At 39.0% G+C, this 27,612-nt stretch overlaps 1 protein-coding gene and 1 pseudogene across 5 annotated transcripts in view; one reads left to right on the top strand and one right to left on the bottom strand.

Annotated features, from left to right (window-relative positions):
- Positions 1 to 601: 601 nt before the first annotated feature.
- The window catches only part of ACSS3 (acyl-CoA synthetase short chain family member 3), a 136,208-nt gene continuing 109,197 nt past the window's right edge, over positions 602 to 27,612 (top strand). For 3 of the 4 annotated variants that reach the window (XR_004678705.1, XM_035002063.1, XM_035002066.1), the window contains exon 1: positions 603 to 1,004. Coding sequence is in view for 3 of the 4 variants with exons in the window: in XM_035002063.1 (XP_034857954.1) it covers positions 691 to 1,004 (314 nt within the window). In the remaining variant the exon portion in view is untranslated. Of the gene's footprint in view, positions 1,005 to 27,612 lie in introns of all 4 variants that reach the window. The other variant, XM_035002064.1, reaches the window with a different exon arrangement.
- LOC118008522 lies at positions 6,673 to 8,419 on the bottom strand (annotated as a pseudogene). The gene has a single exon (XR_004678706.1). The product of XR_004678706.1 is annotated as an importin subunit alpha-1-like (transcript).

The following is a 27,612-nucleotide window of genomic DNA, read 5'->3' as shown; positions in this document are numbered from 1 at the left end:
CCAATTTTGCGCAACCTTCCTCCACTCCTCCTACCTTCTCAGCTGTCATGAAATCCTGGAGCAGCCCTTGCCCTGGAGCCGCTGGTGTTTTTAATAACCAGGGCCTGAGCTGAGTGAAAAAAAACAAACTAAGGAAACGAACACTGCAGGGGCCTTGCCGCAGAGCCCAGGGGTTTTGGTTTCCGCCGCAGGCCAGAGGCGATGCGCCTCCACCAGCTGGCTGTGCACAGATGGAGCCACGGAAGCTGCGCACAACCTGTTTGTTTGAAAACTTGTCTGTTGAGAGCGAGATGGGTGCGTCGGCCTCCCCCGAGGGCCCCTGGCGTGTCGGGGAAGGGAGGACGTTCTGCAGCAACAGGGGGCTTTTCGTGGGGGAGCCGCGCGGCTGGGGACGCACGCAGGGGCTGGATTTCTCCCGCTGTGGCCCCGGCCCCTGCCCCGCCCCCCCCGCCCCCCCCGCCCCCACTCCAGCCTGTGGCTCCCCCCGCCGCTCCAGGTCGGCTTTTCCCGGCAGCCCTAGTGTGACTTCCGAACTCCAAGGCCCCGGGCTCCCCTCGGGAGCTGCCTCCGCCTCCCGCCCCCTGCCCGCCGCCTTCTGGAAGTCGGGAGAGCCCCGGCTGTCGCTGAGGAGTGCACTCTGGGACCTCGGGCGGCACAGCCTGCGAGGGGGAGGGGGCCCGGCTGGCGGCGATGAAGCCGTCCTGGCTGCAGTGTCGCAAAGTCACCGGCGCCGGGGGACTCGGGGGGTCCCTGCCCGGGTCCTCTCCAGCCCGGGGAGCCGGCCCGGCCCGCAGGGCGTACGTGGCCCCCGGCCCGCGGGGCGCTCTCGGGAGCCGGGGCTGCCGAGCGCTGTCGTCGGCAGGTGGGGGCGGCGAGTACAAGACCCACTTCGCGGCCTCGGTGGCCGACCCCGAGCGGTTCTGGGGCAAAGCGGCCGAGCAGATCAGCTGGTACAAGCCCTGGACCAAAACGCTGGAGAACAGATACCCGCCTTCCACGAGTTGGTGAGTGACTCCTTCGCCAAGCCAGATCTCTCACGACTTTTGGGCGACCGCGCTCAACGGCCCTTTCATGGGGAACCTGGCATTATATTAGGAAAGAAACTCAAGACTGGAGATGTGCTCAGATCTTTCGATTTGTGTTTAATTTAAATTTTATGGTCAACTCTCCTGCCTTCTCTTGAGGGATTGGGTTACTCATTATGAGGCCAGTTTCCAATGGCCCAGAGATTTACCAGAATGGCAGAGCTGTACTTGGCACTGGGGATGTTACACAGACTAAAGCAGGGGTCTGTCTCCAGGGACAGCACTGTCTAGTATGGGAGACAGCCACGGAAGCAAATGCAAACAGTGTGATAAACTAGGGAAGTATTACCAAGTATCCACACACTGCGGGGAGGAAGAGAATTGAGGAAAGACTTCAGTAAAATCACACCTAAGTAGGGTTGGGGAGGATGGGTATTATCTTCCGCAAGATGGACAAGGATCTAATTATTAAAGACCAGGAATTGGAAAACAGGCTGAAATTTGACTGTTACTATGGTTGCAAATAATTGTGTTGGCTGGAGAGGTGAGAGAAGGGGCTGGTGAACCAGCTTGGATTAGATCCATAGCCCTGTTGTCTGTATGAAGGTACAATATGAGGTACTCCAAAATTATGCACATATAGGCCAGGTGCTGCTAGAAATCATGGTAGGAGTACATTTTTTTTTGTCTAGAGTTGCAATTTTAAGTAGCTATAAACACTATTTTTACATTACAACAAAACAGATACATTGTAGAATAAATGCCAGACTTGTCAGAATAGTAAGGGTGAGGCGCTCGGTCTATGAAAACTCAGTTGTGGCTGCCCATTCAGCTAGGTGCCTAGTAAGAATGTGGTTGCTCTCATCTGCCAGCCATTAGGGAGAGATGTTTCCTGTAAAAGTCTGAGCAACACCGCAGTGAGGTTCCCCAAGTTTCCAAATTCCCAGCATTGAAACGGGGCAATGACACAGTCAGGTTTGCATTTGATAAATGTCTCCTTGTTGAAGTGGAGAAAGGCAAGCCAACCAGAGCCTGTTCCGTATTGTTGTCATGCCCTCTCTTCGTTGTTTGGAACAGTTTACATAGTTTTCCCTTTAGAATCTGAGCACCTTTTCTCTTCTGGTTTAATTTTTTCAGTAGAGTTTGACTAACCCTCTTTGATATGCCTGACAGTGATCCAAGCACTATGTGTATTTATATGTCTAAGTCTATATATATACATATATATTTATATGTGTGTATATATAGTATATATATGTAGACATACACAGTACACATAGACATATAAGCGCACACACACACACACACATATATGCCAATGAGTCATGATGACTAAGAGCATGGTCTGTGGAGCCAGAATACTGAGTTTGAGTTCTGGGTCTTCCAGGTACTGGCTGTGTGTTCACAGCCGAGTTACTTAATCTCTCTGCTTCAGTGTTCTCATATATAAATGTGGAAATAGTATGAGGATTAAATGGGTAAAGAATTAAGACCATGTCTTGGATGAAATAGACTTTATAAATGTTGGAGGAAGAGTAGCTAGCTGTCTTTCCACTCTTACACCACAGTTATGTCAGGAACAGGAAACCCTCCTTGTGTTTCTTAGATCAGAACAAAGATTATGGTCTTTCCTAAGAGTGTGTTCTCAAAGTTCTGTGTCTACATATCTGTCATAAAGTATGGTATTGAAAGTGATTTATGTGACCCCCTCCTTAAAACCATGTGCAGAGAAGTTAATTAAGAAGTCATGAAAAAAAAAAAAAAGTCATGGGGATATTCTAAGAAAAAAACAACGAGGGCCAGATATAAGGCAGTGGCAGTGACAATGGAAGGGAAAGCACAGGTTTCTAGAGGGTTGGTTGGGGTTGGCAGGGGCCCAAGTGAGTGCAGAGAATGTGGAAGTCAAAGGTCCATCAAATAGGTATTTTAGACCTGGAGATTTTTTTTTTTTTTTAAGATTTTATTCATTTCTTTGAGAGAGAGAGAGACAGCACAAGAGGTGGGGAAGAGCAGAGGGAGAGGGAGAAGCAGACTCCCCTGATGAGCAGGGAGCTCATGCAGGACTGGATCCCAGGACCCTGAGATCATGACTTCAGCCGAAGGCAGCCGCTTAACCGTCTGAGCCACCCATGCGTTCTTGACCTGGAGATTTTCTTTCTAACTTGTTTTTTCTTCTTAATCTCTAATTGTTTGCCTAAATTTTCTAAAATTGTGTGCATTAAATGTTTTTAATGAAATTTTTGCCAAAGGGTCTTTGTATTTTGGAAAATTCAATACATTTTAAATCACTGACATTTGATACTACTATATCTGAAGTCTTCATCTTTGTACTCTTGGAATCACATGGCCATACCTGTTTTATAGCAGCCCGAAAGATCAAGGTGAATAAAGATAAGTCTTTGAGTCTGTATTTATTTCAGCAGTGTGATTTGATCTTACTAAGCATTTGGTTGGCAGAGCAGAGTTGGACAGGGAACTAGAGGTAGGAGACCATATATCTAACCTTAAACTTCATCAATAAGCATTTTCAATTTCAAATAGACTCCATTACTGTGTTAGACACATATTTGAAGATACTCCTCATGGATTAACAATTTTTTATGAAGCTAAATTCAAGGGCAGGATGAATGTCTTTCTCTTGTTTTGTCTTTATATCCCTAGGATCTAGGGCAGAGCTGACATACGAGTTTAAAAAATGCTAGTAAAGTAACAGAATACATAGATGTGATGATTTTTGCTTCTATATGTCTTTGGGAGGTAGTAAGGGGATATGAGCAAAATTTGATGTGGAAGAGACTTGCTTATTTTCTGTGTAGCTGGGATCTGGCTAATGGAGATGTGGGCATCCAAATCTTTAAGTAAACTGAGGAGGGGTTGCTGTAGCTTTCTTCTCCTAGATGGAGCTGACTTACATGGAGTCAAGATCTCTGGTGCCCTTTGACTTCTCCATCTTCATTATAATCTTGTCTGTCTTCATGAAAGGAAACTCCCCTCAGCATCTGTAGGCCTATCAAAAGTTCCAACACATAAATATTAATGCATATGAGCTTTCACAGTGGCATAAACTAACTATCCAAGAGTAGCTTACAGATACAGGAGTATGAACATGGAATAGAAATCTTTAAGGGTGATAAACTGAAGGGATTTTCCACTGAAGTGAATAGCCCTGTAAAATACATTTCTGGTACTGTAATCTCTGAGAGCTTTGAAAAATAAATCCCAATTACATGTAGGTGCTCTAGGAAGTTGTGAAGATCCACCTTTTCTCACAGTTTGGTGGTTAATTCACATTGTTGACACCTGGCTTTTGGGGTACTAAAGTCTCTATTTTAGAGACCTCAGTGGAAAACTGCAGTCAAGGGTGAAGCAGTTAGAATTCCGAGTAATTTCTCTAATCCTGGAACAACAAAATGGATGGTTGGGTTATTTTTTCCTCATGAATTAGACATCCTGCTGCCTAGCCTGAAACTGAAATTCAGCTGCCACCCTCTGAAGTAAAGATTAGGCAGTCCACTTTTGCATTACTCATTGTGGTTTACTCTTCTGTCTAGGTCATCGGTTTGTTCCTTTCTGTGGAAGCAATGCAAACCATTTTTTGCTTATTTTTATTTAAACAACATTTCATAATAAGACTCTTATATATTATTTGATTTAGAATTTCATATATATCAACAGCGACCGTAAGCTGAAAAGGAAAGACTCCAACTAAATGCGGATTATTAGAAAATGATTTCAGCTTGGTTAACATTTCTTTTTTTTTTTTTTTAAGATTTTATTTATTTATTTGACAGAGAGAGAGGGAACACAAGCAAGGGGAACAGCAGAGGGAGAAGCAGGCCTCCTGCGGAGCAGGGAGCCCGATGCGGGGCTCAATCCCAGGACCCTGGGATCATGACCTGAGCTGAAGGCAGACGCTTAACGACTGAGCCACCCAGGCGCCACCTTGGTTAACATTTCTATAATGGAAAGTGTGTAGGTTTTTCAACATGCAAGATCTCAGTTCCTTACTAGCTATGACATAAAGGTTATTTAATTCCTCTAAGTCTTCAAATGGTCTATAAGAGTTAAAGACATCAATCATTCACTTACTGTGTGGATACTACAGAGAAAATGATGGAAGAGATAGTGAAGGAGCTTACCACATAGCAGCAAGGGAGACATACATTAAAAAAATTATCACAAAGCTATTTATTTAGAATTGCATTAGATACTATGAAATACAATGGTTAGTGGTGGATGTAACATAGTCTTCTCTAGAAGGATCATGGAAGGAGTCTTGAGGAAGTGATGTTTATACTGAGATCCCAATGAGTAGAGATTAGACAAGAAAAGTGGGGTGTGACACTATGACTCAAATTCAGAAGGTAGTTTCAGGCTGGTTTCAGAAATCTTGGAATAGAAAGCAAAAGGATTTGCCTTTACTTCTTAGGCTACAAGTCACAATCTGACTCTAAGCCTGTAGGTAGGTTTTGTTTGAACCAGATGCTGAGTTTTTTTTAAGTAGTTCTCAGTATTTAAACATTGGAAGATTTCACCTGAAATCTACATTTCCACTATCAATTCAATTTTTGGTCTTCTTTTGACAAAAAAGCGGAATATCCAGCAGCTATGGGCAACACTTGGCTGGAACTGAGTAGCTGCTATCCCAAGCTAAATGAGACATCGTGACTGCCTGGAAGTGGGGTTCAGGGAAGGAAGGGAGTTATGGCAACTGCAGGAAAGTGAGTCAGATATCCAAGTTGAGGAATTGATTGTGAAATGAAACTTAATGGGGCTGAAACCTGGAAGGGGCTTGATGTACAAGTATAGACTTGACTCTAAGTTGAAAAGATGTAGAGTTAAAGCCTGGTGAATGTTGAATGGGGATGGGGGGGTGGAGGGAGAGAGAGAGGAAGAGCACCATACTAAGAACTAAACTTTGAAGACAAGTAGGAAAAAAAATACCATGTAAGAGTGGATAGACTAGCTTAAAGAAGTAGGAGAAGGAAGAGCAGGATATTTCAGTGTCATGGAGTATGAAGAAGGGAAGAGATAAAAGTAGGAACGTCAGTAGAGGTCAAAGGCTCTGGAGATGTTTTAAGGCTCTGGGGGATTGAAAGAGCAGTTTTGATTCAGAAATCCTCAGTGACTTTTCATAATGTGATGTCAGTGGAGAGACGGAGGCCACGGCCAAAGCAGCCATTAAGGAGTGAGCTGATGGTAGGTAAACATTCCATGGAGGGCTTAGAGACAGGAAGGGGAGACGTAATGACAGTATGTACATGCACCTGAGCTATGAAATACTTTCCTCCCTCTCTTTACTTTTCCTTCCTCCCCTTTTAGTGGTTAAAGGCAGAAGTGAAGAAATCTGTGACATAGGAATGAAGGGAATTTTGATTTTTTTTTTTTTTTTAAAGAAAAGAGTGGAATTTAATCTTTATTTACAGGACACTGCAAGAGAGGAGATTCCACATAGAAATAAGAAACCCACTGAGAGGAGGAGCTTCATTCAGGTTGTACAGTTTGGAACTGGTCAAGTAGAGTTTTGTTGTAAAAAGTGCTACAATAACAAAACACATTTAAAAATAGTTCTTAGTAGAGAAACAGTAAGACAGACTTCTACCAAACAGAGTACACAACAAACAACTTTCTGCCTCAGCTGTACAACCTAAAAGGTAAAGGTCCCGGGAGTACCATCCTGAACTTGGAATGTATAGCCTTCAGAGGTAGTTTCTGGCACAACATTCTGATCTTCCTCTTCCTCTACAGAGAAATATTTCTCAATCAAGTTTAATGTAGCTTTGTACACAGACTCATTTTCATGGTTTTGTAGAGCTTCGATTTTGTCCAAACCTCCACATTCTTCAATCATTATACTAAGTTTCTCAGTTTCACCTAGTTTCTCAGCAGCCTGAAAGATGTTTGAAATGGTATCCAGAATAACCAGAATAATTTTGGTATCTTTTGTAGGTAAGAGGTTCATCAATGGTTCTATTATGCCACAATGAACGAGGTATACAATCTGTTCAACTGTCCCACCACTTGTATAGTTGGTCACAGTCCAGACAGCTTCCTTTTGTGTCTTAAAGTCTGCCTTAGACAGAGCACCAATGAGGAATAGGACTAATCCATGATTCACAACTTGCTGTATCTGGTCCTGGCGACCAGCTGTGATGTTTGACATTGTCCACGTAGCTTCCTTCTGAATATTAGTTTTGGGGTTCATTAGGAGGCTGGGAAAAACAGCAAGTGCTCCTGCATCTATTACAACCTGAGTCTGTTCATCTGTCCCAGTGACAATATTTCCTATGGCTCTTAGCGCAGGAGTCACAATGGGCAATTCAGTAGCTCCTAGAAGCTTCACAAGCTGGGGCACAACTCCTGTTTTCACATCCATTTCAATCCGTTCATTTGGACCATCAGTAAGGTAGGAAATGGCCCAGCAGGTATCTGCCAATACTTCTGGATCATCGTGATGCAAGAGACGGACTAAGGTAGGAAGAATCTGCTCAACAGCATCTAATAGGGGTGCAGGATTCTTGTTGCGACAAAGGTTTGAAAGTGTCCAAGTAAGGTTACGTAAGTAACCACATGCTAAAGATGACATATCAGGAACTGCAAGGAGAGCCAATAGTGGGTCAACTGCACCATACTTGATAACCAAGTCTCGAAAAACTGAACCATCATCACCTGCAGTGTTTCCTAGAGCCCATACAGCTTGTTCACTGATGTGGGCATGGGAAGATGCCAACAGAGAAATGAATGCTGGGATAGCACTTCCATCTACCACAGCCTTGGTCTGTTCTGATGTCCCAGAAGCAATGTTAGTGAGAGCCCAAGCAGATTCAAACTGAATGGGACTATAATCAGTTCTGCCCAAGAAGGACACAAATTTTGGAATCAAACCAGCCCGGATTATGTTGTCGATGGGGGGCTGTTTTTCCCTAGAAAGCAGTTTCCTAGCAGCTTGAGTAGCCTGGAGCTGGCTTTCCAAATTGTTGCTATTTATGTCTTTGACAAAGTCATCAACAGACCAACTTACAGTGCCCTGGTTGTTGCGGTTTTCCTGTAGGGGAGAGGTTAACATCATCAGGAAATGAGCTTACATTTCTCCTTTTCAGCATCTGGTCATCCTTAGCTTTCCTCAGCTCCACATTAACTTCTATTCGGCGCCGCCTCATTTCTGTACTGTCTTTCCCCTTGTTCTTGAATCTGTTAAGGCGAGCAGCTGGTGAATTAGCATTCTCGTTGGTGGACATGGGTATGAGACAAAGGGAGAAAGCTACACAGCCAGCTCAGGCTTCCACAGGAGGTGGTCCAGGGAGCTCAGGCTGCGGGTCAGATGCCCTCAAAACGTCCACCACGGATCACCGCAAAGACAGTGTGGCTCGTGCAGCCGGCCGGCACGATTTAAATTTCCGGAATTTTGCTTATTTTGAAACCTGTTCCTCATCAGCAGGTCTCCCTGTTTTTGCAAGTTGAACTTTGTGTGGTTTCTTATCTTTTTTTGTTTAGATACTAGAAGTTCCTGGAAGAAACTCCATGGAAAAGTCTAAACAATTAAATAAAGAGCTACTCAGCCAATCTGTGTGTTCTTGTTATATACTGTAGCAATTCTATTTCTCTAGATAGTTACACATTTGATTGCTAGTTACACATTTGATTGCGAGTTGAAAAGGGATGAAATAATTAATTGTTGATTTACTAAATTATTCTCAGGTTATTCGGCATTTGTAAATAAGTGGCTCAGAGGGGGGAAAAAGTTATTTATTTGCAACTTTTCTGTGAGTTTGACTTTGTTTCCAAGGAAAACAAATAAGGAAAATATAATGTGGATTTTATGCAACCGGAAAGTAATTTAATTTCCCTATTGAATTTTGGTATTTTGGCAATCCATTGGTCAGCCACATTAAACTATTTGGGAAATTTAGTCTTTTTTTTTTTTTTAACTTATTAAGATTCTGTGAATTTTCCTTCATATTTATCAGATTTTATTAAAATGATATTTAATTCTGGTTTGAAGGTAGACGTTTACCTAAAGATGAAAAATTTGCCCCCTTTTGACAAACTCTAAATGAAATGAATTTATTCATAATATTCTGCACAGTACAGGCATATATAAATTTAAATTATCATTTTTCTATAAATACAAAAAATATTTTAAGAAGGTACATGGTCAGCATGAAAAATGGCCTGTTAGAAATACAGTCCCGCAGAATAACCTCATGGAGAAAGACCAATTTTAAAAGATGGGCCTTATTTTATATTCTGAAGGTCAGCAGCTTGATGCTATGCCATATCTAATTTTCTCAGTCCGTCATGCTGCTGAACCTCCAGGACAGAACAGAGTGAACTACAGGAATGCTGCAATTACGTAAGCAAGGATGGATTGCCTGACAAATGGCGCAATCAATGAACAATGGAAATTCAATCAGCTGTGACCGGATCAACTACCAGGTGCATGGGAAAATCCAAACTCTTAGCACCTCCTGGAAAGTGGCTTACTTTTCCTTTGTTCGTGCCATATACTATTAAAGTGAGAAAAAAAAATCCAGTGTTTGAAGTTACTGCTTCTGCTGCTACTGCCTTTTTTTTTTTTTTTTTTTAAAGAATTCTACTTTCATGAGCAGCAAGCAGCAACTCCTTGCTTTCCATGGTGGTGTGACATTTGCAAGAGAAATATGTAGGAGGCTGATGAATCTTTGTGACAATATATGAATCTAATAACTTCTTTAAATTACAATTTTAGAAGCACATCTGAATGTGGAACTAAAATCCTTTATCTAAACCATGGAGATAGAGAACTTACTATAAAAGAGATTAATTATATTTGCTTTTGCTGGAATTATGGCCAAATGTGGTAAAGGACAGTGCATAGAAAGGAGGAGTACTATTCTTATGATATCTAGGAAAGTCGAAGTTCAAGAATTGTGAGTTTCGGGACGCCTGGGTGGCTCAGTCGTTTAAGTGTCTGCCTTGGGCTCAGGTCATGATCCTGAAGTCCCCGGATCCCTGCCAAGGGGGGAGCCTACTTCTGCTTTTCCTTCTGCACCTCCCCCCAACCCCACCCATGCTCTCTCTCTCTTGCTCACTCTCTCTCTGTCAAATAAATAAATAAAATCTTTTTTAAAAAAGGATTCTGAGTTTGAAGTAGTCCAGTTGAAAGTCCTAGAATAGCTAAAATAAATAAATAAATAAAAACTTTCAAATTCTAAGTTAGGGGTAGAATTTAATTTATGACTTTTAGGTTAATAGTGAATTTTACGGATTTAAAATATAAATGTTTCTAAGTAGGAGAAAAGCAATTAAATTCTGTAGGTCTTGGAGTTAAGAGCTAACTTTAGACAATAAGAATACCTTCTCCTTAGGTTTTGATACTAGAATAAAAACATTTCCCAAGTATAATCTTTCAGGACATCTCTCCTAAGTGGATGTATCAGTTAAGTAAAATAACTTTGGGAAGATTAAAAAAAAGAACGAATGCTCAGTATCTACGGTAGACATGACCAATATAGATGTTGGAAAAAAAATTAGTAAGATAGATAGTAGTCAAAGGGACATAGGATCAGTGTTATTGACTGCTAAATAACTAAGCAAAAGCATTGGAGCTTAGAAAAGTGTACTTTTATACTAATCTTTCTTTCTCTCCACAGTTCTTATTTTCATAGAGTTTTATTGATTCTCATTGAGAGTTAAGTGCTTTTCTAAACCACAAATGCCCTGACTTTGCCTTCCTCCCAACGCCCCTCCTTAATCAAAGCCCGATGAAGTTTGCCAGTTACCAAGGGGAGTTTGTTAGATATCTCATTTTGGTGGGTAGAATAGAAAGTCGAGGATCATTATTAATGGAGAAAACAAATTGATTCCTAGGTTAAAATTCTGGCTCCACTCTTTGAACAGTGCTTTCCCCCAAATAATTGTAAAATGGCGGAATTTATAAAATTGGTCTGCGATGGGTATTATTGTTCAGCAGTATCTGTTCTCCTCTATGTCAGGCACACAAAAGGATCGGATGTCCCCATATACGCAGAGGAATGTGGCTAGCTTTGGCTAATGCAGTGAGAGGAGGAGGGTGTGTCGCTTCAGGGTGAAGCCTTTATTTGCAAGAGCTTCCATCCTAATCCTCTGGTCTGCTGCGGCCCTCATGAGGCACACGTGGAATAGAAGTCCTCTGCATCTGTCAATGCAATAGAAACGCATTGATAACAGATCTGGGGAGTCCACCTGAACCCACAGTGAAGTTGCATGAGTAAGATATAAACATTTATTTTTGCAAGTCACAGAGTTTGCGATTGTTACTGTACTATAATCCAGCCTATCCTTACTGATTGAGAGGGCAATAATAACAACTTTATAGGATTGTTGGAATGAATTGTGTGCTGGTATACATGGTGTCCAGCATATAGTAAAAACAGCGAGGCTTTTTTGTGTCCATGCTATGAGCCAGGTACAATACTGAGTGCTATAATTTATTTAATATTTATAACCACCCTGTGAGATAGGGTCAATTTTTATTCTGATTAAATGGGTGTGGAAATGGAGATATGGACAGTTTAAGAAACTTGCCTAAACTTATAAAACTAGTAAGTAGCAGATCTAGGATTTTTGAACCCAGGCAGTCTGAAATTAGCTTCTATACTCCATCTAAATACTATATTACGGGGGGCACCGGGGTGGCTCAGTCAGTTAAACGCCAGACTCTTGATTTCAGCACAGGTCATGATCTCAGGGTCCTGAGATCAAGCCCCACATCAGGCTCTGCGCTGGGCATGGAGCCTGCTTAAGATTCTCTCTCTCCCTCTCCCTCTGCCCCTCGTACCCTCCTTCCCCCCGCACGTGCGCTTTCTCTCTAATAAATACATAAATAAATAAAAACTACATTATAGTGTTTCTATACTAAGAGTCTCAGTTAATTTTAGCTTTTCTTCCTTTTCATATTTCTTCTCCACTGAAACCACTAAAAGTAATTTAAAACACCTGGATTTAATTCTTAGAAACATTTGGAAAATATCCATATTATATATGGAGTAGTAGATTGATACTTTTTGAAAAAAATGAACTCTGTTTTATATGTAAATATTTAAAGTGTGTACAACGGTCCCAAAGTTGGGGAGAGGGAGGCTTTATATTAATTTTTACCTACTTTGAAAATGTTTCCTGGACACTAGAAAACGGTATTACTCTTCTCTCTAAAAAATGTTCTGTTGGTTTTTTGGCTTAAGGAAAATCTATAATGACCACATTATTCATTGCTTGCAATATGCTTTAATATTACTTTTACTAGAACATTGTGATAAATAGCCTAATTAATTCATGTAAGTATGAATATTTGAAAATTTTCCTTTCCTCCAACCTCTCAATAAAAGAAAATACTGGACTTCTTATATGTGTATAATTATGGAACTTGTTGATTTTATTTACTGCGTTTATTACTGATTTACACAGTCATATGCAGTATTCTTTCCTGTTTTTCTTCCATTGCTTTTCCTCTTGACCCTAGGGCCTGGTGGACAAACCTTGATAAATGGCTCACATTAAGTGCAGAGATGTGTTTCTCAGGAATCCTATTGTATACAGCTCTCTTATATATATATTGACATATAATTGATCAATAATATATACCATATTTTTTGAAATTCAGCACAAGGACAATGAGTTGCGGGCTCTCTCACTTACTTGTATTATTCCATAGATGTTGCCAAACATTGGGGAACAAATGATCTAAGAATGTTAAATGCTTCCTTTGAGTGTTTTAGGGGGTGTGCCACAATAAGACTTGGGATATTCGTAGAGTCTCTAATAGGGAACGCACATGTGGTTATTCTCTAGCTCATACCAGAGCTATTCCTTTCTTTCATGCTGATGGATTATTTCTCAGTAATGATAATAATAATAGTAACAACTATGGCAATACAGAGGCAGGTAACTAATTACTGAACACTTATTCTAGCTCAGGCCCCATGCTAAAAGTATATATATATTCTTCAAATCCTGCCAACACCTTGTGAAATAGGTATAGTTACAATGCACTTTTATAGCTGTGTAAATGAAAGGACAGAGTGATGTAAGTGACTTGTCGTGTAGTGGTGGACTTAATTATTCAACCAAGTTGGGTCACACTGTCTAGCACAATTTCTGTAATGAGTTGTTTAACTACACTCCTCAACTTCTGTCTGGTGATCATGTGGCTATTGAGATGTCAGGACCTAGAAGATGGAAAAGAGTGAGAACTATGTTAGAATTCTAAAAAGTTTTAATCTGAGGTGTAGCTTCCCCTTTCCTCATTTGTCATCTGTGTTTCTGTGTATCTTCTGCTCTCTGATTTTAGAGGAATTGTAAATCTTCACTGGTTTCCTAGATTCCACTTTTACACATGTTCTTTACTAATTTTTTTTTTTTTTCCTAAAAAGCACATCATCTCAAATCTTATTTCCCTTTAAGGTAGTTTGGCAAAGAATGCTCAATGCTCATCTCCATCCACTATACATCTACTAGATAAGCTCACACTCCACTAACACTTCTACCAATAATTTAACAAATCATGACTAAGTCATGGAAGGGCAGGGATCGGGTCTCAGCCACCTTTATATCCCCAATGGAATGCACATAACCTTGTGTATATCAACTGCACTGATTTTGAAACTTCACCACATGTATAGATTTATCTTTTTTTTTTTTTAAGATTTTATTTATTTATTTGAGACAGAGAGAATGAGAGAGCCAGAGAGCACATGAGAGGGGGGAGGGTCAGAGGGAGACGCAGGCTCCCCGCCGAGCAGGGAGCCCAATGTGGGACTCGATCCTGGGACTCCAGGATCATGACCCGAGCCGAAGGCAGTCGCTTAACCAACTGAGCCACCCAGACGCCCCTAGATTTATCTTTTTAATCTACCTTCTATCTGGGTTCCTGTATAAATTGTAGGTAGATATACCTGAATTACCCCTCCTACCAGAACGCTAAATAACTCATGAATCTTCTTTCTATAAAGGCATCAAAGGGTTTGAATTTTTTTTCCTGCAAATTTTTAATTTGAATTCCAGTTAGTTAACATACAGTGTAGTATTAGTTTCAGGTGTACAATTTAGTGATTCATCACTTAAATACAGCACCCAGTGCTCATTGCAACAAGTGCACTCCTTAATACCTATCACCTATTCCCCCACCCATCTCCCCTCCAGTAACCCTCAGTTCTCCATAGTTAAGAGTCTGTTTCTTGGTTTGCCTCTCTTCACCTCTCCATGTTCATTTGTTTTGTTTCTTTTCCTTTTCTTTTTTTTAAAGATTTTATTTATTTATCTGACACAGAGACATAGCTAGAGAGGGAACACAAGCAGGGGGGAGTGAGAGAGGGAGAAGCAGCTTCCCTGCTGAGCAGGGAGCCCAATGCAGGGCTCGATCCCAGGACCCTGAGATCATAACCTGAGCCGAAGGCAGACGCTTAACGACTGTACCCAGGCGCCCCATTTGTTTTGTTTCTTAAATGACACATAGGAGTGAAATCATATGGTATCTGTCCTTTCTCTGATTGACTTATGTCACTTAGCATAATACTCTAGTTCTATCCACGTCATTGCAATTGGCAAGATTTCATTCTTTTTATGGCTGAGTAATATTCCACTGTGTGTGTGTGTGTATGTGTGTACTGATTCACTGTGTGACCATATATATATATATACCACATTATTCATTTATCAGTTGATGGACATTTGGGCTCTTGCCATAATTTGGCTATTACTGATAATGCTGCTGTCAACTTTGGGGTGCATATATCCCTTTGAATTAGTATTTTTGTATCATTTGGGTAAATACCTAATACTGCAGTTGCTGGGTCATAGGGTAGTTCTATTTTTAACTTTCTGAGGAACCTTTGTACTGTTTTCCAGAGTGGCTGCACCAGTTTGCATTCTGTTTGGGTCTAAGTTTCCTGATGAGGCAGTTGGCTCCCTTTGCTTCCCCTTAACTCATTTATCTTTAAGTTGTAGTAGAGACTATTTTAACGGCAGCATGGGTTTTCAGTCATTAAGCGAAAGACACACATGCTACAAGGAGGTAAATACTTTACTTACGTGGTACAGACCAAGTCCCCATGTGAGTATGGACTGAAAAAGTTGTCTCTCTGGCACGTATCAGATTCTAAGAATTTCAGATTTAAGAGTTAGACCAATATCATGTTACCAGATTGTCATTTATTAGTCATTTTGTAGTCAATAAGTTAACCAATAAACCAAATTTTAGTGATCAAATGAAAATCATTGGTTAAAAGTGATAAAAGATGAATACTGAATGATCTCACTTATATGTGGAATCTAAAAAAAAACAAAATGAACAAAACAAAACAAAAACCCAAGTTCATAGATACAGAGAACAGACTGGTGGTTGCCAGAGTGGGGATTGTAAGGGTTTGGGTGAAATGGGTGAAGGAGGTCAAAAGGTACAAACTTCTGGTTATAAAATAAATGTCATGGGGATATAATGTACAGCATGGTGACTATACTTACTAATACTGTATTGCATATTTGGAAATTGCTAAGAGTAAACCTTAAAAGTCCTCATCACAAGAAGAAAAAAAAATTGTAACTCTGTGTGGTGATGAATGATAACTAGAGTTACTGTGGTAATTATTTTGCAATGTATACAAATGTCAAATCATTATACTGTATGCCTGAAACCTATATAATGTTATATGTCAATGCCTCAATTAAAAAAGAATAAAAAATTAAAAAGTGATAGCAATGAGATGATACAAAAATATTATTTTTCTAGGACACATTTATGATATTGCCATAATGATACTAATCTTAATATTATTATTTGAAGTAAAAGCTGATCATATTCTGGTAAGAGCTTGAATTTTAGAAAATATGACATTGATTTTATTATTGTTTTAAAATGCTGGTTCCTGATTGCTCAAGATCTACTGTTTACTCAACATTTCATTATTTCACCTGAATATTTCAGGAGCTGTTTGAAATGTGATTTGTAATTACAGGCTTGGTAGATCTAATTTGATAAAATTTTCTCGTATCTAGGTTTAATTAAGTTATAAAAGAATGAATTTTTAAATTTATAATTGGTAAAAATTACCCCTAATTAGGAAGATTTTCTTATTAAATATCTAATTATTTCAAAGTCTATATCTGATAGAAATAATAATGCTCTTAATCAAAATCCCTTAAATCCTGGAAGATGATTCACTCTCTGTGTGAATTTGTATGACTGCGTATGCACACGTGTGTATGTGTACGTGTGTGTTAAAATGTTACAGAATGCAAATATATTATTATAGTAATAATAACAGTACTCCTAACCATAGGTTTTTTAACTTATCAAACACATACATTCTTAAAGAAGAATTTAGGGAAGATTAAGTAACTTGCTCATGTTTACCTGGCATGCAGGTGGCAGATCTGGGATGAAAAACCAGATCTGTTAGACTTTAGAGTATATCAGCTTCTCACTGTATCCTAATTCCTCTCCAGTTAATCCCATCTTATTATCACAATACCAGTGTTAACAGATTTAAAAAACAAGCCTGGTGCATATATACATTTATATACACACATCTATGTTTGTTGGCCTGTTATATTTATAAAGGTGGAGTTTTTTGGGCTCAGAACTTATTCATTCATTAACTCATTTGTTCCTTCATCCTTTCCTTCTTTCTCTCGTTCATTCCATGAACGTTTATCGAATGCCTTCTAAGCCAGGAACTATTCCACGTGCTGAATGAGATTCCAGATAGGGTGTCACCTTGAAGACCAACTTCATACATCCAAGGAAAAATTGTTTTTGCTTGAGATCGCTTTCATTTTCCTGTTTAAAAAGAGTAATTGCAAGTGATGGGGACTATCTAGCAATAATTTTCTGAAAATATGGGTATTAAAATTTGTTTTATTTTAGTCAGCTCTACTCTGAATTGCCTTTGATTGTTGAGGTGTGAATAACTAGAGGATACAGCCTCACATTTTGATCAACAGTAGCCACTTTCTAATTAATGAGTCCTTTCATAGATAAAAGAATCAACCAGTTTTAATTTTATCTATTTGTACAGCCTCTCATTTTCTGCTAGAGGTGCTAACACAAGGAAAGTGAGGAAAAGACAAGTAACAACAAAGAGAATAAAGGAAATAGTGAGCTTAGCAGGTGCTAGATAATGAACTCTTAGAAAATTGAGTAGACTGCACTGTATTCAAGTTTCAAATTATGGAAGTGTTAACGGAAAATGTTTTATCTATGAATGTAATATGTATGTAGATTTTGAGGGATCAGCAAGGATAAAACACAGAGTTTGTGATACTGTTTTAAGATTATTTAGAGGATAAGGTTAGGGAAAAAAGGCATAATAAAACTTTTAAGTTATGCTCAATGGTATCTAGTTAGTCAAATTAGATTTATCTTTGTAGCTATGTCTACAGCATGGTTGTGTCTGTAAGGTTTTGTTTCTTTTTGTAATTTTGTAATAATTTAATTTTGTAATAATTATAGACTCACAAGAAGTTACAAAAATAGTACAAAGAGGTTGTTTGTACCTATCCTTCAGCTTTCCCCAGTGGTAACATCTTACACAAATAGGACATTATCAAAACCAAAATTGACGTCGGAACAGTACGTTTATAAGGTTTATAGACTATAAGTCTATAAGGTTTATAGACTATAAACCTTATTCAGATATGCCAGTTTTGGAACACTCATATTTTTTGTGTATGTATTTTGCCTTTTAAAAAAAATCTATATGTCTGTCAGACTGTTTGATTCTCTAGGTCTCTATTATTGTTCTTGCTGAAAAATGGAATTATTTTACTACCCATATTATCGATAGCTCATTTTTCCACTTGTAATAAGGTGTGATTTTTCCAGTCCTCTATTCTTCTATTCCATGATTTTTAATGTTTGCAGAATGTTTTAACATATCAGGTGAATGTAAAAATTTTTATTTCACAATCTTTCATGTGGATATTTAGGTGGTTTCTCTTTATTTGCTATTGTAAACAGGCAGATATACTTACACCTCTGGACACAGCATTCCAAAAATGTCTCTTTCTGCCTCTATCTGCTTCTTTCTTTCTTAACTTTCTTCCTGCTGAAGAATTCTTAGATTTCTAGATCAAAGAGAAATTATACACTTTCTGATGTATATTGTCAATTTTTTTCTCCAAAAAGATTAATATTGTGCATAAAGTCTCACAACTTTCTTCCTTATGAAATATTTAGAGAATAAATAAAGATAAAAATTTATTGGACATTGAACACTGGGCTTTGTAAAATTTTAATATTGTGTCACATTTGCTTCATATCTTTTATTTTTTTAAGCAGTAAAACAAAATTGATGCCCCCTTTGTCTCTCTCCCAATTACAGTCTTTGTAGAAACAATCTCAGAATAATTTATATGGTTCAATGGGAAGAAAAAGTTCTTCTCAGACATTCTAAAATGACTGATTGTATTCCTCCTCTTTAATAAGAGCTTGTATTAGACATCTCTCTGTGGACATGAGCTAAGTGTTGTGTGGAATGAGTTAATGAATGTGGTGTCTGCCTTCTGGGAGCCTCAGCTGTAGAGGAGAGTTTCATCAGGACATTGTGGTGTGTCATTCTGTGTGAGTTATAGCCTTAAAGAGAAAGAAATGGATAGCTAAGATGACGATGTAATATGAAAATAGGAAAAAGCCTTAAAGTCCTCAGGTTTTAAGCACATTACTTTCAATCCTTACCTATTTCTTCCCTCTCTTCACATTTGTCTTTAACCAGAGTAAAGTGACACCATGTTAACAAGTTGACTTCCTTCTCTGCACAGTTCTGGGGCTGCTTTCTCTTCTTTCTCCCTCTCCTCTTTCTTTAATTTTTTCTTCATCACTTCATCATTGTTATCAGGGTTAAATGCTGAGAGGTGTCTTCTCTTCCCTCCGACAAATAATGCTTGGAATTGGAGTGTGGCGCCTCCTCTTCTGTCCCTTCTTGGTTCTCTGGATAATTTTGAGGTTTCAGGGTTACCTGCTTGGAGACCTTGTGGGCCCTGGTCTGTAGGTCTGGTTTCCTAGGAACCTGCTCTGGTTTGGAGTTTGGTTCCTTACGAGCTTATGATGACTTATTTCTGAGTTGTTTGATTGAAAATGCTCTCTTGAAAAGGGCTGACTGAGGAAGTTTCCTTTCCTTTAAAATGTACTTTTAAATTTATATTTATTTATGATTATATTTCAATCTTAATGAATTCATGCTTTGAAATTTAAACATGTTTTGATTGGATCTTTAACATTTGCCCTTTACTATTAATTAATTATAATTTTATCTTGTTTTTTGTATTAAAATATAAAATATTTTAATATAAATATAAAAATATTTTATATTAAAGTATTATGATATTATTTCTGTTTGCTTAAACTCTTTTTTTCCCCTGAATTTCTTCTAGAATAAAAATAAAACCAACAGGATAAAATGGTGTCTTCACTTTCAGCTTTGAATTTAACTGTCAGGCATGACTCACAACCCATGGATCTTTAAGATCATTCATTCATGCCTTTTCTCTTCATTGGCAGTGGATATAGTTCAGATAACAGGTGTTGATTTCTTGAGAGTCTTTCTTTCTATTCTTTATCCTGTTGGCTGCATTTCTCACCATTGGCAGTTCATTCCATTTGAATCTGAGGTGATCTGGCAGAGGTGCAGATGCCTGGGCTGTCCTTTCATGTTGAGCTGGGACAAGCTGTGACGAGGGCTGGGGGGGTGGGGCCAGGTTCTGTGTGTAGGTACTCACCTATAAAGGATCGGTAGGGCTAAGGGATGTCTCGCTCTTTGTCTTAGGTTTCTCTGTTAAAATAATTGTCCTATAGAGAGATGTGCTTTCCAAATACTTTTACAGAAACAATATCCCTAGTGGTTAAATTAACATAAGGTTGGGCGCCTGGGTGGCTCAGTTGCTTAAGCGACTGCCTTCGGCTCAGGTCATGATCCCGGAGTCCCTGGATCGAGTCCCGCATCGGGCTCCCTGCTCGGCAGGGAGTCTGCTTCTCCCTCTGACCCTCCCCCCTCTCATGTACTCGCTCTCTCTCATTCTCTCTCTCTCAAATAAATAAATAAAATCTTAAAAAAAAAAAAAATTAACATAAGGTTATTATGCTGCCCCAAGTAAGCAATTACCCAATTTGGAGGGTTTCCTGGAACAGTCAGTTGATACTGCTCAAGGCCAAGTATCTGTAATTTAGGTGAGATGTCCCCGTGTGAATAAAGCAATATCATGCCCTCTTAGAAATGCTTAAAGCCTTCTCTGTGTACAATAGTAGTCTTTTGAGCTAGTCACTGTTTTTTACTGAGCGTTTACCTCATGAGACTCTTTCTTATTTGTGTTAATGTGACAGAAGAGTACTGCTTGGGTTCACATTCATTCACACTCGCAGGCATTTATTTAAAAATAATTATTGAGGATTTGCTGTGTGCCATTAATGAGCTAACACATGGTCTCTGCCCACAGGAAACAGCTTCTAGTGCAGGTACAAGAATTACTCAAATAAGCACACAGACATGTAAAATGGGAAATTCATCCCATTTGCCTTGGCGTCAGAAAGCACTGGGTTGCAGTCTGCCACATGTTAGTTTTGTAATTCTGGGGAGTTACTTGACCTCTCTGAGGCTCATTTCTCATCTGTAACATGAGAATAACAGTGTCCTCCTCAAGGGATAGTGTGTGGATTAAATGATTTGATATATATAAATTACCAGATGCAGAACCTGGCATATGGGCGATTAACAAAATATTAGTTCCTTTTCCTACCTCAAAACTGTTCCTTTTTCTTCTTATTCCAGATCTCCCTTAAAGACAACATAAACTTGACATCCAGAGATGAAAACAAAACAAAACAAAAAAACCCTCAGGTTTCTCTGATACCGTCCTTCCTCCTACTTCTAGTTCCTTTTTGATTTGGTTCTATAATAGGTCCTCTTCCCCCATGTTTTCATTACTTATTTGCTCCTCTTGGCTAGTTAAGAGATCCTAACTGATTCCATTTCCTTGTTTGCCTCTCAAGTCTGACCTGAAATCCATTTCTAAGCAGAGTGTTCTCCAGCTCTAGACCTTTTAATTTGCCTGCACTTCCTTAACAAGGCATTCCAGGCTTTTAAGATAAGGCTTGCATTGGTCTTCCTTGTCTTGGCTCATGGTATGCTCCCCCCGCCAATATCTCCTATTTCAGCAGCTTTAATGCACTTGCACTTCTAAAACAGAACCTGAATTTTGCCTAATTTTTGTATCTATCTCACTGCCATTGCCATTGAAAAATAATATTTCTGTCAATTTTCAGTGCCTCCTCCCTCAGCTACCTTCACTTTTCACCTGTTTAATAAAAGCCAGTTGAAAAGTTTGTACAAGCTAAAGAGAAGCCAGAGCATCCCCCTTGTCTTTATATCCTCACTTCTCAGCCATGTTGTCTATACTCCAGGTTCTCCTCTCCTTTAGGACACTTGCATCCACTGCAGTGGCCTCAGTGCGCATCACTGTATCCGAATTGCTCTCCCAAAGAACACCAATACCTATGTGTTCCTTTTCAATGGATTGACCTGGAGTCCTTACCTCATTTGATCTCTCTTCAGTATTTGATCCTGGGGACTACTTCTGTCTCCTCGAAATTCCCTACAACGGCATTGTTCAATACAGTAGTTTGTAGCCACATGTGGCTATTTATATTTGAGCTTAATTAAAATTAAGTAACGTTTAAAATTTAGTTGTGCAGTGACATTAGCCACATGTGGCTATTGGGCACTCGAAAGGTGGCTAGTATGATTGGAGAACAAAATTTTAAATTATATTTATTTTTAATTAATTAAAATTAAAATTTAGCCAGCTACCTGTGGCTATGGTATTCTGAAAAGACAGAAACTTTCCATCATCACAGAAATTTCTATTGTACAAGGCTTCTCTAGAGACAGGATTGGCAAAGTTTTTCTTTAAGAGGCCAAAAAGTAAATATTTTTTGGCTTTGTGGGCCAGTTAGGTTCCATTGCAAACACTCAGTTCTGCTGTTATCAAGCAAAAGTAGCCACAGAGAGTGTGTAAACAATTGAGCGTGGCTGTGTTTCAGTAAAACTTTATGTACACAAACAGATTGTGGGCCAGATTTGGCTTGTGATTATGGTTTGCAGATTCCTCTTGAGCCCTGTTTTCTTTAATATGCATTCTTTTCATTCTCCTCCTCTTTTTCTCTAAAAATCTCTTTCTTCAATCTTCCGTATTTCTCACACCCCTCCCTGCCTTCCATTTCTATCACTGCAACACTATTATTACAAGAAATCTTGCAACAGTCACCCTCCCCTTGTGTCCTACTTTAGCCCCTTATACCCATTGCCACAACACTGTGCTTTCATAACTTGTCTAAGCCAGTTCCCCCCCCCCATTTGTAAATGTGTATAATAATAGTAATTGCCTGATAGGGTTATTGAAAGGAGTCAATGAAATGTGTATAAAATTGTGGTTATGGAGGATATAGAGTACATCAACACAGTATAAGTGGTTGTGACGTGGAGCCTGACTGTTTGACATGCATTCCACCAGTGTGGACCTTGGTTAGGCCACTTAACTTCTCTGTGCCTCTGTTTCCTCATCTATAAGAGGAGGATGATATTGGTGTATACACAGAGTCATTATGAGAATTGAATGAATTTGTGTTAACTGTTCTTAGCGTTGTCTTGGCACAACGTAAGTGCTCTGTTGTTTTTTGTTTTGTTTTCCCAGTTTTATAGATGGAGGAAGAAAGACCTAAGCATGTTAATTTGCCTGCAGTCCCCCATCTAGTACCTGACATGCCTGGTATTTGAACTCTGGTTTTTTTGACCTCAGAGTTCAGACCCTTGAAACAACTATACTACATTCATTTCAACATCCACCAGTGCCTAACCACATTCTTCTAGTTGGAATTAATCTCTTTTTTACTGTACTTTCACCATACTCAGTTTCTACCTCTGCCAGGAAATTTGCCACATTTTGCTTCCTATTACAGTTATGTAAATCATTCTGGCTTTTAGAATGGTGGACATGGTCCTGATTATATTTTTTCCCCTTTTCTTTACAGTCTCAGGTCTAGCCAACAACAAATTATTGTTAAATTTGTTGGATGAAAAAACTTCTGAAGAGAAGATCATTATTGATAGCTAACATTGGGGGTTGTAATCTGCCAAAGTCTGCCTATAAAATAATGAATTATTCCGGGGCGCCTGGGTGGCTCAGATGGTTAAGCGTCTGCCTTCGGCTCAGGTCGTGATCCCAGGGTCCTGGGATCGAGCCCCACGTCGGGCTCCTGGCTCAGCGGGGAGTCTGCTTCTTCCTCTCCCTCTGCCTCTGCCTCTCCCCCTGCTCATGCTCTCTAACTCTGTGTCTCAAATGAATAAATAAAATCTTAAAAAAAAATAATGAATTATTCCTTATCATGGTTATACATTCCTCACTGTTTTAGTATAGATTTAGTGTTTTAGTATGTAGATAGCCAAATATATCCATCATCTTTGAATTGTTTTCAGTATGTTATCCTTGGGTTTATTTAACTTCTAAAAAAGAGCTTGAACTTTTTTTTTTGAAATTGTCCAAAATAAAGACCCAAATAGGTGGTCATCAAGGAAGGAAATTGTAGTATGATCCAAGGAAGGGAGCTCCTATCAGAAGGTAAATTGTAAGTTGGACTTTCCAGTTAATTAATGGTGAATGTATGTCCAGTATGGAAATCAAAAGCTGGGACTACAGAGAGGGATGCAGCACTGTGATTACCAAATATGGTTGTGCTAGGGCGCCTGGGTGGCTCAGTTGGTTAAGCATCTGCCTTCGGCTCAACTCATGATCCCAGGGTCCTGGGATTGAACACCATGTCAGGCTCTCTGCTTAGCCGAAAGTCTGCTTCTCCCTCTCTCTCTGCCCTGCTTGTGCTCTCTCTGTCTCTTTCTCTGTCTGTCTCTCAAATAAATAAATAAAATCTTAAAAAAAAAACAACACAAATATGGTTGTGCCAGGGGTAGCTTTCAACAGTTATTTCTTACAGATTGAAATATGGCAGTTTGTGAAAGAATTTCATAGGTCACATTTTTGAAAATACAGTAAGTTTTATTCTTGAAATAGGAGGGAGTGGTCGAATTGAAAGGAACATTTTAAACTTTACCAATTCCACTTTCTGTACCCGGTTAATCAAATTCACAGAGTAATTGCTATCATTTTCCCCCTCTGAAAGAAGTTTTTTTTCTTTTTCTTTTTCTTTTTAGTGTCAGAGTTTTATTTCCTTTTTATAATGTTTAAAAGTGGTTTAACAAATACATGCCTAAATAACAAAATTTTAGCTCTCAACAAAGAGAAGTTTGGTAATCATGAGAATTGATGGGAATAGAAGAATCATGTGAACATCTGGCACTAGTTTCTTCTGGTACCTAGAGATCAAGACTATGGAACTTGTCAGGCTCCCAACCTCTTAAAAATCCTTCAGATATCTACCTACATTCATCCACTCAGCTCAGTGTGTGGGCCAAGTACACACTCCAATTTAACTCGTTTGATGAACAAGGTCAAAGTGAAATACAGGGTGGGCTAAAGTCAAATATTAGGAAGACAGGATTCAGCATAGGCTAAGGGGAAGAAGTGAAGTCAAATTCAAACAAGATTCCCTCTGAAGAGCTGAGTCCAAGGTTTTATGCTAGATGTAAACTAGCAGGGGTTAATGAGAAAAAGGAAAGGGAAAATAGAAAATCATGCACAATGAAGTTTGGGAAGAATTTCAAGAGCTTTCTTCTTTTTTTCTTGTAAAGATTTTATTTACTCGAGAGAGAAAGTGCACACAGAGGGAGAGGGAGAAGCACACTCCCCACTGAACAGGGGCCCCAACGAGGAGCTCAATCCCAGGACCCTAGGATCATGACCTGATGAGCCAAAGGTAGACGCCTAACTGACTGAGCCACCCAGGCACCCCTGCCAAGAGCTTTTGTCTTAATGGAGTTCCTTCTGAAGACTCTCAGTTCCACCTCTGTGAGCTCAGACACTAATGATGGTGCATCTTGACTTCTTTTTAGGGACATCTAACATTATTATACTGACTACATAATTAAGGCAGCTGACATTACCCTGTTTTTGGTTTGTTTGTTTGTTTATTTGTTTTGCCCTGGAAAGTATCTGTCTGCCTCTTAAATTGTGAAATATGAAATATTTTAAAATATTTTAAAGTTTGTTTGAATTTGCTAAAATTGATGGGTTTGAGAACTTTTCTATCTGTCAGTCAGGATAGACTAGGTTGTGCTGCAGGAATAAATGACCTTCAAATACCTCTAGTTTAAAATAGCCCAGGTGTCTCTCATTCATATAAATTTGTCTTTGGTTACCCAGGAGATTTGCTTCATGTCAGCTGTACTCATTCAAAAATACAGGCTGACAGGGCAGTCACCATTTGGAATGTCATTGGTCCTTGTGGCAGAGAGAAGGAAGTGTGGAAAACACGCTGGATCTTGAGGACTTCTTGCATTACTTATGTAGCCATGTTCATGGGCCACGGCAAGCTTCATGACCATGCCTCAATTCAAGTGCAGTTTTACAAGTGCCTGGAATGAGGGCAACCAAAAACATAGTGGACAGCAAGCAGGACTGATGAACACAGATTTATGATAGATCTCCATGTGATTTGAAAGTTCTATGTAGCCATTATTAGTATTACTATATTAACTGCTTGAGGTTGATTCTGGTGAGAAAAATAAAGAAAAAGAAGAAGCAAAAGTTTGATGATCCAAGTTTCAGTTTCTTAAAACTGAGTTTAGCTGTTGTCGTAAGTATAAGAAATACTCCTTTTTACCAGAAGAAAATTGAAAAGAGATGCTTTTATTTAATTAAATTTTTTTCATCAATGGTAATTATAATGATATGGAGTTGATAATTCAGTCAAACGAAGAGCCAAGCAGTCTTCTGTTAAAATTTATATTTTTACTTAAATATATTTAAATCATCTATTTAATTCATAAATACATGTTAGTAAAAATCAAATTACACAGAAGTATTTATTACAGAAAAATATAGACTATCCCTTTTCTTTTTTTTTTTTTTAAGATTTTTATTTATTTATTGAGAGAGATAATGATAGGAGAGTGAGCATGAGAGGGGGGAGAGTCAGAGGGAGAAGCAGACCCGCCCTGCTGAGCAGGGAGCCCGATGCAGGACTCGATCCCGGGACTCCAGGATCATGACCTGAGCCGAAGGCAGTCGCTTAAACAACTGAGCCACCCAGGCGCCCACAGACTATCCCTTTTCATACTGTGCCATCAATTTTTCTTTTGCCCAACTTTACCACTATTAATATTTACTTGTATATTGTTCTAGACTCCTTGTGCTTTTATACAGCACAGAGATAAACATACCAGCATCTTGCTTTGAATAAATTATAAGTACTGTGTATTATATCTTTATATCAATCCAATGGGGGGAAAAATAACATTTCATTATTGTTTTAATGTTCATTTTCCTGATTGTCTCATAATTTTTTGCTTATTGGCCGTTATCAATTTTTTCCCCTCAATGGATAGTGTGCTGAGGTTCTTTAACTTTTGGATTTTTAATTTTTTTCATATTGATTTTTAGGTACATTTTATATATTGTTGAAGTTAAAAATATGTCTTTCCCCTTGTTATTTATGTTGAAAATATGCCTTACCCACTTCTCAGCTTTGTATTGTCCTCTCTTTGGGCAATATATATGTATATTCATACACACATACATGAACAGCTACATACACACACATACGCTCATCTGCGTGTCCAGGTTCAGGCAGCTGATTGGAGTACATCTCAGAATCCAGGTAAGGATCTTTGCTCATGTGTCAGTGAATGCATATTTTGGTTACTAGAGTCCTTCGTCCTGTGATCGAGAGCAAAGGGGATTTCCAGGTGGCAATGGCATGTAGGGTTTCTAGGCCTCCTGGAAGTCATACAGAATCCTGTCTCTGTTCTACAGGTCTTAAATATTCTGGAGGATCATCCATACATAAACTCTCCCTATTTCAGAAAGTTAGACTGGGCTGGTGAGAGTTCGTGTAATGTGTGTGTAGGTGGGGGAATATGTGTCTATGGCTTATGTCTTGATTATGCATCCAAACACCTATGGCCCATTTTTTACTCCTATCTTCCTCTGATTGTGGTGTTATTTCAGACTTGTATTGAGAGCCTCTAGGGAGCCTCTTTATTCCCTGCTTGGGGTTTATAGTTTCCCCATAAATATATTCTATGGTATGGTTGTATAATTTTTTCTACACATTGTTTTCTTTCTTTCTTTTATTTTAACTTGACAGCACATAAGATGTCATGGAAATCTTTCTGTATCAGTACACTTGGATCTACCATGTTTTTCATGACTTTTGGATTTAACAGTCATTCTACTTCTGTTTGCTTCATGTAGTCCAAATTTTGCCCCTGCTCTGATCTGGTGTTAGCACCATTTCTAGTGGTTCCATTATTGCTATCAATTTATTTTCAGTTTTGTATTTTTTTCTGTTATTCAAGTGAGCTGTGGGGTACATTCAGATTTCTTTCAATTTTCTGCAGAAGAAATTCAGGGTTGAGATGTGGTAGAATAAAGAATATGAAGTTTTTCCCTTTCTTTCTTTAACAGAACTAAA

This window comes from Mirounga leonina, unplaced genomic scaffold, assembly GCF_011800145.1.
Source record: "Mirounga leonina isolate KUSES-001 unplaced genomic scaffold, KU_Mleo_1.0 Mir_126, whole genome shotgun sequence".
In the NCBI taxonomy this organism is placed as follows: Eukaryota; Metazoa; Chordata; class Mammalia; order Carnivora; family Phocidae; genus Mirounga; species Mirounga leonina.
This window is presented reverse-complemented; position numbering and strand designations above follow the sequence as displayed.